This window comes from Heliconius melpomene, chromosome 11 (assembly GCF_056956725.1).
Source record: "Heliconius melpomene rosina isolate 202511_hmr_F chromosome 11, ASM5695672v1, whole genome shotgun sequence".
Lineage (NCBI taxonomy): Eukaryota > Metazoa > Arthropoda > Insecta > Lepidoptera > Nymphalidae > Heliconius > Heliconius melpomene.
The window spans coordinates 11,152,841-11,166,196 of NC_140399.1; the positions used below are offsets into that span (position 1 = coordinate 11,152,841).

At 34.5% G+C, this 13,356-nt stretch overlaps 1 protein-coding gene across 8 annotated transcripts in view; it reads right to left on the reverse strand.

The window, feature by feature from the left end:
- Positions 1–13,356, reverse strand: part of shakB (Innexin family member shaking B) — a 111,039-nt gene that overhangs the window by 2,981 nt on the left and 94,702 nt on the right. For all 8 annotated transcript variants that reach the window (XM_085192408.1, XM_085192403.1, XM_085192402.1 and 5 more), the window contains 2 exons: positions 1,633–1,852; positions 107–230 (listed from right to left, as the gene is read on the reverse strand). In XM_085192408.1, coding sequence (XP_085048534.1) covers positions 107–230; positions 1,633–1,852 — 344 coding nt within the window. The remainder of the gene's footprint in view (positions 1–106; positions 231–1,632; positions 1,853–13,356) is intronic.

Below are 13,356 nucleotides of genomic sequence, written 5' to 3' on the forward strand. Positions count from 1 at the left end.
CAGGGTACCTAGTGTTAAGACACTCCTCTCCCCACTTTCCACCGAAATGGCCACCGTAAAAACATATATTTGTTATATTTGTAAAAAATAATAAATTGTACATTACCTTGGAAATATATAGATCATAGGGTCGATCCGGTCCTCCTGGTCGGACTCCATGTACGCGATCACGTCCAGACCGAACGTCATGAATTCGCCGTCGAAGAAACGGTTCATTAGAAACATTTGCCCTGTCAAACAAAATGTTTTCATATTATGTATTATTTTTCAAAATAGTATTTAAATTAGTTTTTACTGTAGTGCAAAATTTTACTTCACAGACGACGTTATCGATTTGATTAGAAGAAAATTAAGTTTAACTTTCACTTCCTTTTTGGAAAATGTATTTTATTCAAACAATTTATACATAGCAGTAATAAAGGTATATAGTATAATTTATTATTATTATTTACAAAACGATATATTTATTTTAGTTTGTAAAATGAAGACAAAAAATCAAAACGTGAAATAAATTGACAACGCAAGGTGTTCTGTGGAAGCGCAAGTTATTATTCCATACGTACGTTCCGCGCGTTTCCAATAACAAAAACAGCCCTTCGATGCTCCCCAAATATGCTGGCCATGCTTTCTTTTAGTCACGGCCATGAATACAGCGTGTTCTTATAATATATACTGTAAGATGACACTAGCTAAATACTGTATACAACCACCTAATATCTTAGTCTCTATTGTATAACTTTTATTTATTTTTTTCAAAGAGTACCTACTTGATTATTAACTTAATTATATAGACGATGAAAAATTGCCAGGTTTTTCTACTTGAAAACTTAGTAAAATTTAAAACAAAAGTCAGAAAAAAATCACATTATCATTTTAATTATACGTATCAATAGACAAACATTTTTAAAATTAACAAAACTTGTGTAAAATTTCTAGATGATACTTCAGTACGAGTTCCAACCTTGTATGTGAGTCATAATCATGTTTATTGTAGCTTTTCGCTATCATATTCCGTATATATGCGCGAAACTCTACTAAGAAAGCACTTTAATTTTTGTCAAAGCCAAATGTCACATTAAAAAAAATATTTAAGTATTAAAATGTATTTTAAAAAATATTTTTACAAAATTCTCATCGCCTGTGATTGTTTTGAAGCGACAGGTACCTCGCTTAAAAATACAAAAATCGTATACGACTGTGTAAATCCAAAAACAAAACTAGCCCATAGTGACAGTTTTAAAATAGAATTTGTTTAGTTTGAATTGAAAAATATATTTAAAACACAAACTTTTGTATTTTTTCCCTCCCAGGCCGTTTCATGGCCAATTGTTTTCAACAAACTGAAATATGAAACCATCTGTCGCTTGTACGCCCTGAATCGCCAACTAGCGCCCGATTGTAAATCTTATATAGAATTAAATAAGCTCGTGTCGCTTTTGGATATCTCTATGAAACATACAATTTTTGTATAAAGTAAATTTCATTAGGAAAAAAAATCATTTATTTTACGTTTTAATGCTTATTTTTATTATATATTTTAGCTATATTTCGAGTACCATAGCAATGTAGGCAGAGGGAATCTGGGAAGCACGATACCCTCAAATGAATTAAATAAATAAACGATTACCTTACCTATAACGTTAATAAGGGCGAGCCCCTCGCACAGGTAGTATCGGTAGGCCCACCAGTTGTGATACCGCAAGTTCTCCCACAGGTAGTCAAGAATCAGTTTCTTCTTCGTTTTCTTCTCAATTTCTGTGCAAACTCCTACGTCCAGATCCATCATGAGCGCTCGTATCTTCCCGCCCTCCCATGACTTCCAGAGCCAACGCGGAGCGTAAAACAGCATTGCCTGATGACAAAGTATTTTATTGAGTATAATTATTTAAAAAATTGCTCATATATCACCCTAGTTCTTCCCCCAACACCAGCCGTTTAATATAATTCGACGATTTTAACTTTTAACGACATTTTCATTTTGAAAATGTGGCATCTGGTTGTCGTTATATTTTTATTATAGACATGTTTTTTGTAATGGTGTCTATAACGCCATATATAGAAACGACATGAGCATGTACATACATATTTACATACATTATTCTCCTCCTTTGTGTCGTACACTCGGGTAAATAATGTAAATATAAAGACAATATTTTCTTATGATAAGTATTAATTGTACACTTACATATGTATAAAATATAATAAATATTAGTGATACAGAAACAATATAATATTAAGAAAAAAAGGCCAAGGAACAAGTTTCCGTAGTGTCATATACGTAGTAATAAAAAAAGTATTTCATTGAAATCGCTATATTGCCTCCAGAATTCAAGTAGAAAGTGGGAAACGGAGTGTCTTAACACTAGGTTCCCTCTGCCTACCCTGCTGTGTGCGGGATACAGCGTGAAGCTTAAGCGAATTTATAAGGCATAATATAAAAAAGCAGTGATTTTTCACTTGGCTCTCTGTTCTTTACGCGTGATATGTAAAAAACTGCATTGAGTAAACATTCTAGACATACATAATATTCAATCGTCAATCAATATTCCATATTATTTCTATTGTAATAGAGTCGAATATAATCTGATACTATATTCGTAACATTTATTTTGGGTTCATAGAGTCGTAAAAGGTTTATTGATATGAAGTATTATGAAGCTTTCATCGTGGATATTACGTAGTATTTATTTGTATTGGAGATTTGAGGAGTTCGTGGCGTGGATTAGTAGACGGTCGCGGGTTCGATTCTAAATCGAGGGAATAAATTTTTTTTATTACTCTTAAAATAAGACGAGTTACTCAATACTTAATACTTGAAAATTGGGGAACAGAGTGTTTTAACATAAGATTCTTTCTGCTAACCCTGTAATAAAGGAATGAATACGGACATAGTTTGAAATTGTAAAAGAAATGTAAGACCTCAATAGTCGCTTCCTATTCCGATAGATGGCGGTAGTAGTAGCGTTATTATGAACGCGATGTTTATTTTCTTATGACATTACATGAAACTGTAGAAGTGAATTAATTATAATGAACAGTTGTAGCCCGTAATTTCTGTCTCAAACTTTAGTCCATATTAAAATCCTAAATCCCTTTTTTGTTCTAGAAGGAAGTTCAGGATATCCTCTCATAGTGTTCCCCTGCACTCCCCAAGAACACCACATGACAAATTTCAAGTTCTGTACGCTGCATAGTCCTCGCTGTGCAGAATGGAAGATTATTTTTTTGCGTCACGCTGTGTCTCGCAAATAGCAGGCTGAGGGAACCTGGGGATGTAGGGTTCACTTCGTTTTGTGTTTCAATGAAAATATAAATTAAATAATAATTAATTACCATGAATGGATCGAACCCACAACCGCCGCGTTACAGTCACACCCTTGCTCCTGCGCTACGATAGACTTATTACAAATTATGCAATCGTAATACAAAAACAGTAACTTTCGGTATTATTTGGAAATTCTCCCCTAATATTCCGTCTGTGCTAATTTAATTAACACATCTAATATAATGTAAGGGCTGGTCGTTTTGGTTTGTAAACTAAAATTCAATTAGATAATTATCTTTATAATTGCCACCATGTGCACGATAGGGTCTCTCTGGTAGACAAAGCGCGGCGTTGAGTTTCGCTTCTCATCATGCAATATCTCTGATTTCAGCGGAAAGTGGAGAACGGAGTGGTTTTACATTATACGCGAAGGATTCAATGCCACAATTTATTTTATAATGGCAAGGAATTGAAAATGTCTTATTGCCTCGAGTGGGGATTGAACTCGATTCCCTCGCGTACAGTCGGAGGTTGGGATATTGTGCTACGATGCACCCTTTCTATATTATTTCGTAACCAAAAATCACAAAAATTGCAACATCAACTTAAATACATAGCCTTCCTTATGCAAAAAAAGCTGTCGAAGCTAACTTGGTGCAAATAAACTTTTATGTTTCCCATTATGTCAGTAGTCGAGTAACATTTTCATAGAAATTGTATCAACAGGTGATCCGCACATGCTCGAGCGGCCACGCGTCCATGTGGAAAGATAGAAGAAATGCTGCGTCGTGGCGGAGACTGAGATGACGCGAGTGCTGGGGATTGTTGGATAGCTAGATAATTAGCAGTTCAATGGAGCAAGAAACTAAGGTTTAGTTTTGGAATAGAAATAATTTTTCAAAGACAAGGAAGTAATGTCTCAAAAATTGGGTGTTGCGTGGGGAACAGACTGTCATAACACAAGGGTTTCTCTGTTTACCCTGCTATGTGCAGGATACCAGATTTACTCTTGCGAGATTGTCTTTAATGGGCCCGATTCGCTCAAGTCAAGAGGTAATTTTATGGTACAACCTGATAAATATTTGTATATAGCTTTACGCAATGTTCCCTTTTCTTAAATATTCCTTGTTTCTGCAAATCATTTTCGTGATTAAATTTTGTATACGAGTATATATAATTCGGCAATTGTAACTCACTTTGTCCCAACCAGGAAACCAAGGATTTTATCGACTCCATACAAATAACAATGCACTAAAATGACATAGAAGCAATAACACTAGTACCCGCGCGTGACTTTTCACGGTCAAACGCGCGTCCGTGATACAAGTGAGTTATAGCTTCGGTTATTAGTGATATTTGATTTATTGTGACTTGGCAACATTTGACGGGTCGCGAATAAACAAGCTGTATGGGTAAATTAATTTGCATATAGGTATTATTTTGTAGTGTAATGGGAGTTTTTTTATGAGAATAATCAGTTTTTAGTTCATTTCTGTAAGTTTTTTATCGTTTCACACATTGCAGAGTAGGTAGATTGCACCTGGAAACTTAGAACAAGACAAGCGGGGAACGGAGTCTACAGATTGTAACTCTAGGTTCCCATGTGCCCTCTGTCTATCCTACTACGTGCGGGGTATAGCGGGAAGTTAAAGGAACAAATATTTTTCCACTCTAGTACACAAACCACGGCGTTAAGTTCTGTCATTCAACAGGCAAAGTCAAAACCCAAAAATGTGTTAAAAATAAAATTTATATATATTTTTCTTTACAATCTACGTCCGGAGTCCGGACTTCAAGCACTATGTACTTGTATATAAAGGGAAGGCATCGATCACGCTACACGCTGTAACGCGCACCCCCGCACTTCCGATTCCTAGAATTGTGATATATATGTATGTACTTAAATATTTATATATATATATATATCTATAGATATATATTTAGTGATATATATTTGTTTGTTAATTATTAATATATACAAATTTAAATGTCATTTTATTATAATTTTAATTCCGTTATTAGACAGAAGGCTTAACTGTACGAAACGCGACCGTTGTGCATTTGATGCTCCTCGAGAGAATGTTTTTTCATTTCCTCACTTTGGTAAAAATATATTTCGTGGTTTCGATTTCCCCCACTCAAATGTCTCGAAAATTCGTCTACGTCTCTAAAACATCTACGTCTAATTGGTCTACGTCTGGTAAAAAAATCTTTTGAAATCCCATTTATATAGATAGTCCCAAGTTGTATGGAATCCTACCGTAGATTAATCATTTAGTATTATAAAATACTGCCACTTTACTTGAAACTATCAATAATGGATAACTAACACATTGTTTTCAATGTTCACAGTTACGGCCTCTGAGCGTTGTAAACCGATGAAATATGGGCTCCCAAGTCGCTGGGGAATGGTAATGAAGCGGTAAATAATTTACCATTTCTAATAACCATGAAATTTAGTAGTTTTACTAAATTTCAGCATTTTCAATGTTAAGGCAAAGTATTTAAAGTTTTATGACAGGAAGTCATAATTTGAATTCGAATGTTCCTCAGGTTCAGGGGAGTTGCGAGATGTACGTAAACAACTCAATTTGATTTTGTTAGGTGGTTGAGTGATGCACTTATAGAAATATATGTTAAAACAATAAATAGAAAGATAGATAAATATAAGTATAAAAATTTATAGCATGTAATTTGGACTTTTCGAGAAAATGTAAAATTAAAATAATTCAACTCTCTGTTTACGGCCGCAAGCCTAAGTTGGAGTTCCGTGGGGGCGCCCTTACTGCAGATGATATCTTCTCAAACAGCTACGCATTGCCTACACTTCCTCATAATTATGAAAAATGATTGAATGTATCAATTATATAGCATAACTTTCGGGAATAAAAGAATTATAGGTCGTATGCGGGCGAAACCGCGATTGGGTGGCTAGTTTGTAGCAAAATATAACAAAAAGATAGAATAAAAAAATATCATAAAATTAAAATAAATTTTATTCAGCTGCTACAAGTTGATTATTTCATGGTAAAAAGCAGATTAGATTTTACATGATATTTATTTTAAATCAGCTTCCCGCACACTGCAGAGTACGTAGCGGAAACCTAGTGTTAAAACACTGCGTTCCCCACTAACATATTTATTAATTATATTTATTTTATAAAAACCAAATATTAAAAAAATATAGCATACAAAAATGAAGAATTCATAAATGATTTTCCAACAGCAAGGACTCTACGGACTGACAAGTTGTCAGGAGTCGCGAAAACGCTTATTAAACGCACGAGTCGGCATCTTCATCACGTCGTGAGGGCACTGAGGGTGGTCTACATACTGAAGTGTCACACGTTTTATATTATTATGGTACTGGGTTTATCTCTTGTGGTGTTGAAAATTCTTCTTAAAATATTATATTTTGTAGGTTATGAGGATACTGTAAGTGGTGTGTGGATGGCGTTTATAAATAAACAGAACGATTTTGGTTTTACTACATACCCTCCATATAGCAGGATTTGTAGAGGGAACCTAATGTTAAGAGACTCCGTTCCTCACTCTCCGCCAAATGTTCGAGGCATTGCGAGTTGAGTGGCGGACCTCAAAGTCGCGCTTTTGTTTTAGTATCAGAGCGAACAAATGAAAATATTAATCAACAAAATTCATTCCTTCGAGCAGGAATCGAACCCACAATAGTCTCGTTACGGTGACACACTTGTCTCGCTGCATCACGACGACCTGAAGCTAAAAGAAATTAGGCATTTTGAGAAGTAAAAAAATAATTCTTATGTTAAAAATATATTTTATTGGAGATATTCGAGGTGCTCTGCCAAGCTAGGGTATACCGTATAGCTCGAAATCATAATGTCGCGGCCATAACTCAGGAGTTGGCTTGGCACATGCTTGGCACTAGTGTCCCAGTCGATAATCCTTTGTTTTAATTTTTAACTAGTACCCGCTCGCTACTTTGTATACATAAATTATGTTGAAATTTTACTCATGGGGAAAAAACTTTGAGAATCTTGGATTTTTTTTTCTTATACTTCAGTTTGGAGGTTATTTTTAATTATTAGGGGGAGTATTTTGTCACTAGACTACTTCTCTCTTTTAGAAGTATATTTAGACAAACAAGACGATAAAACCAACTTCATCATGTAATCCGCATAAGCTATTTGCATATCGGCCATTATAGCATGAGGAACCTAGTATTAATACACTCCGTTCTCCACTTTCGGTAAATTTTATGAGACAATGATTTTTTTACTTTTAGTGACATCACTCTATGCACTTTCTCTTACTCTATGCTTTTTCCTCGCTTAAACGCTGTGTCGCTTCCAACGACGGCCTCATAAGAAAATATATAGAATAGAGGAAAGAGAAAAAAAGTAGCGGGACAAATTTGGTTGAACGAGCTAATCTCAGTAACTATTACTTTAAATAAAAAAATATATATTTGTGTTGGATCTTCCGGATCAAGGTATGCTATAAGGATGTATTAAATCATGTTAAACATTTTGATCTCAGTAAGTTAGAGTGTGTTGGAGTTATCTGGGACACTTAGAAAATGATACGTGTCATACACAATTCTTAATTATTTCAATTTTACCTCGGGCGAAGTTGCAAATAAGTTTTAGTTTTATCTTGTATTCCGCACATTAGCTGGATAGCAGAGAAAACCTCAGAACTTAGTGTTAAGGCACTCTATTCCCATTAAAACGTTTCTGTTCTTATTTCGTATTTCGTACACATTGTGTATTGAGAAGCGGAATTCAACGCCGAGCTTTATTTACCTCCTTCCTTACCAGAGCGAGGAGAATGAAAATATTAAATAATTCGTTTGCTCGACTGATAATCGAACTCACAACCTGGCCTCAAATCACGTACCAGTTAGTAATAAAATATTTGTAGAATACTAGTTTTCTAAGCCCCGGCGTAGCTTATACTGTCTTAGCGAGATAAGCCCGATTCACAATAAAACTGTTATCTTTGTATGCGTTCGGGTAACTGGAGCGTTGCGCTTCTGCCAGATATATGAAAATACATCTCCCGAGTGCTAGTGCTGGTGCTGGCCACGTGAATCATACCATTATTTTAGTATTTAATAAAGCTATTGAAATATTTATCGTTTTAGATAACTGTTATGCGTATTTGGATGGCCGCTTGTAGTTGCTTTTAAACGTTCTTGTTTAGTTAAAAAGGTTTTGTACTTATTTAGACAATGAATACAAAATTGAACGTAGCGGGACTCGAAACCGACCAGGCGCTCTGACCACTAAGCCATACGTTCTCATCAGAACGCTTGTCACAACTTACTTATGTTGTTAGCTGGAGGTTTTGTATTCGATAACTATATTTTTTTTATGCGAGTCCGTCGATTTCTCGTTGATACGGGGCCCAATTTTAATATATCTCACAATTTTTTTTCATACACAAAATTTCATATTACCTACACGTTCCTCGAACGATTTTGAACTACCAAACAACGTATTCATTCCACATCGAACCATCTAAATTCATTCTCAAGACAGCTAAATGGTAACCTCACGACGGCACATAAAAGAAGTGATGTAAAAACACACCATTGTATACAAATAATAGGTAAATCCTGCATTCTATTCTATACAATATCAATCTTTACAGGAGACAGGACGACTTCCTGAAAGAATGAATCACGCTTGAAAAAATCAAAAGCGATACTATTCATGTCACCGCGATGCAGTTAAGGCATTACAAGATAGTGAAATACTGCTAAGAAAGAAATATTATACAAAGAAATGTAGGTCATCGTAGCGCAGTGGTACAGGGTCTGATTATATACGCGAGAGGTGTGGGTACGATTTCCCGTGATGGCTCTAATATTATGCAAAAGGTTCAACGATAAAATAAACTTTGACAGCTTATATTATTTCGTATAATAATAATATGATTTGTTTACTCAGATGTACTTTTAAAGATACCGCGTTCGCTTATGAATATAAATTAAAAAAATATTAATTTTTGTTTTAGAAAACGTATTAATTATATAAAATAATTAAAATTCGAATTAAATTAATAATGACGTCTCGCACGTAAGCAGGATAGCTATAGCGCCAACGTAGTGTCAAGACTTCGCCCAATTTCCGAGACATTACTTATATGTTGGGTGGCGGAACTCAACGCCGCAGCTTCTTTAAATTTGTTTTTGCTTTAAAATGATAATGATAATATTTTATTTTACATAAATTAAGAAAAAAACAGAAGACATTACATAAACAAAGCGAAACAGGTCAAAGTTGTAAAAGTTTAAAAAAATATTGACGTTCGACGTAAACGCGTTTAATAACGCCGTACAAGCAAACAGTCGACGGACTTTGATCATTTACATAACAATAATTGTAACCAGACTGCTAATAAAAAGGTAAAAAGGGATATATTACTTCACGCTTTTTTCTTTTTTTAGGTATTTTTTTTTTTATCAAATTCACGCTGTATCACGCTTATAGCACGGTAGGTAGAACCTACTGGTGAACTGACGTCGATCTGTTTGTCAATTTAAATTTAAATTTATATTAAAAATTCATATATCCATACATATAATAAAATTATAACAGGTAGCTGTCTGTACATATTAGATTTCTGAGAAAATGTATGTATTGGAGGCTTCTATTAATGTAATAGAAGTTTTTTTTTGTCTATTTGTCTGTGTGTTTGTGCATGCTTATCTCAGATACGGCGAAATTGATTTTAATGTAGTTTTCACTATTGTATTTTGGCAAAACTCCCTTAATTTTTTGTGGTTGTTTTATCTAAATCGCTCGATCGATCATAAATAAAAAGTTATCTATATTAATATAAATTATTTTATTAGACAAAATCGTTATAAAATATTAAATATTTTGAAGTTTAATAATAGTATTAATTTTACATGGAATAAAGTAATATCTGCAGTTAGTTCTTTTAAGAATATTCATTTTTTTAATGTTCCTTAACATACTCGTCGACGGGACGTACTCGACGATATAAAACTAGGCACTCCCCGATAGAAGTACAAGGACGTGATCGTATAACGGTGGAAATTTTTAGCTCGTCAAGCGGTTAGCTTTTTTATACTTAATATGTAAGAAAATGACAGCTAATTTTATAATAATTAGTTTTATAGGGGTTCTCCTGTTAGTTTTTTTTTAATGTAAATTTGGTCCTATAAAAGTACTATACTTGTTAGTATTATAAAATGGAAACGAAAAAGTATTGCGCCTACAACAAGGTAGCCATAGAATACCTAGTGTTAAGACACTCCGCTTTTCCGCCCAATTTTCGCGACGATAAGTGATGAGATCCTCTCAACACGAACTCATCGCCTGGCTTTGTCTTGTTATCAGAGCGAGCCAATGAAAATAATTTATTCCCCTGAGAGGGAAATTAACCAACATCGCAGTACTGTAGCGCCATAACAGTTTCAAAATAAATGAAAAATCTGTACATTTAAAATGTTTTAGATGGCAAATAAAGTTAGAAATGTCTTTATTTAATTAATGATTCTTTAGCATTTGGATTTGGTACCCAAAGCGCGTGCATTGTTTTTTTTTTCAGCTTGACGCGGTATCTCATGTATAGCAGAGTAGGTAGAGGGGACCTGGAAACCTTAATGTTAAGACACTCCTTTCTTATTAGGACAATTTCGGTGTCCGCTTTCCGGCGGACTCTTCCGGCGGAATTCTTAAGGCTTTGCTTGTCAAGAGGTGGAACTCAACGCCATGGATGGACATGGATTATATTTCTTACAGCCAGAGATATTTTCTGAGGCCAGTCGAGGCGCAGGAGTAGAAGGTTGTGATTGTAAGCGTGACAGGTCGTATGTTAGATTGCTACTCGAGGAAATAAAATATTTAAATTTTCATTTTTGCTATGTGTTGAGGTAAAGTACGTCGTAGAGTTCCACCACTTCATAAGCAAAGCCTCCAGAATTCGGCAGAAATTTGAAAGCGAAGTGTCTTGACACTGGGCTCCCTCTGCCAACCCTGCCTCATGCAGAATACAGAGTGAAGCTGAATAAAAATTCTTAGTACATTATCAAATATTGTATTATAGATAATTATAATTTCCGTAACAATGAGTCTAGTTGGAGCCTAACAAGGTATTGTTAGTACATTAACGCCTGTAATTGCCTATATAACAGCAGATCGCTATTTATATTCGTTAAATACACGATCTAGGTAATTAGATTTTTTCACACGGATTTTTCTGAGAAATATTGTAGAGTCAAGAGCGTACTCTTTTAATTTACTGTAATAAGAAGTGAGGCAGTCGTGGCTCAGGGGCGTGTGACTGTAAACGTGATGGTTGTGGGTTCGATTCCCATTCGGGGGGATAAAATATTTAATATTTTTATTTCCTCAATCTGGTAACGAGGTATATATAGAACGTTTCAGTTCTGCCACTCAACACACCATACCTCGAGAATTCAATTTGAATGTGTGAATGAATTTGAAATGATTATTTTGTCTTGTTTGACCACTGGTAGCAATCACATTGTATTTGTAAACACTCGCAATACATCGATGTACCACCCGGAACTCAACTTCCTGGCGTAATGCAAAACTAATCAATTCAGAAATTCAGTAATAGTAATACAGGTATCTCAAAAACATACACGGAAGGTATATAAATATCTAAATTTTTCAGCCTAATAATTATTTTAGGTAATGAATCTTAAGTAATAATAAAGAAGCAATTATTTGAAGCTAGTCGTAGCGTAGGGGCGGAAAAGGGCGACTGTTATCAGGATAGGTTTTGGATTCGAAATTCTGAAATATTTGAAGTACCTTATTGATAACATTATAAATTTAATTCAAAATGCGGCAAAAATTATGCAAATGCTCGTATCTTTTGACTGTTTTGACTTAGAAGTTACAAGTTTATTTTTTTCTGTGTTCTAACGAACTATAGATTTCGAAATGTGATTCTTAATATTTCCACGCGAATATGAGAAAGACAAGCTACAAAGTGATCCAAATGATGCCAACATTTCCATACTGGAAAAACGAAAACAGAATCCTTAATTCTGTTTTCGTTTTTACAGTATGGAAACATTTATATATTTTAAATAGCAGCAAACACTAAAAGAAATCGGCGGGAGCCCAAAACATAAAAATAAATGTATAACATCTAAAAATAAGTAACGCAGTTTAAAATAGCATATTAAAGTATTCTTACTACTTCCAGCAACGTGCGTGTAATGTACTATGAAAAAATAAACACAACGGAAACTTGCTAAATGCCAAATAAACTTGCTGAATGCTGAACAGTTGTAAATGTAAATTAAAATATATATTATTTGCTTGTATAATTATGTGTCTGGTAACGAGGTAATGCCTTGGTGGAAAGTGGGGAAAGGAAGGTCCGTATTGGGAACGGAATGTCTTAATAATAGGGTCGTCAGCTTACCAAGCTATGTGTATCCTGTAAAAAGAACCTTTTTTTATGAAAAAGGACAGAATATTAAAAAAGGAGTTTGTAGGTGGAAGGAACCTAGTGTTAAGATACTCAATTTCCTACAGTACGTTCAATTTTCAAGATATTGTGTGCTGAGTGACGTAACACAATGTCACTTATTCTATATTATGTACGATACCCACTCGGAGAAAAGAATTTTTTTTTTTGGCTCTAGTAACAAAATAATGGCGTTAAATTCCTCCTCTTAACATGGAATATGTCGGAAATTGAGTTGAAAGTAGTCAATGGAGTGCCTTAACACTAGGATCCTTCTAAGTTCACTGCTTTGCGGGATAAAGCGTGAAATAACTTTTTTATATTCTAAGGAAATAATTTAGTAAGTTAAAAATAGCAGTTGTAAGCCATTACGAAGGGAATGAAGCGTGAATTAGGTCACGTTTTTGTTTTAAAGATACAGGCGTCTGCAGGCGTCTGCTTGTCGATGGTGGTCGTTTACGCATACTGTACACGATGAGTGTGCTTAAGCTTGGTTTTCCCTGGTGCGATCTGTTGGTTTTTATAGTTTTCTTAAATGGCCAGTATTATGTCAAGTAATGAATTTTGGAAGTTTTAAATTATTGGCGATGCTGGTAAAGTTTTAAGCAGATGTATTTAAATTGTCAGTA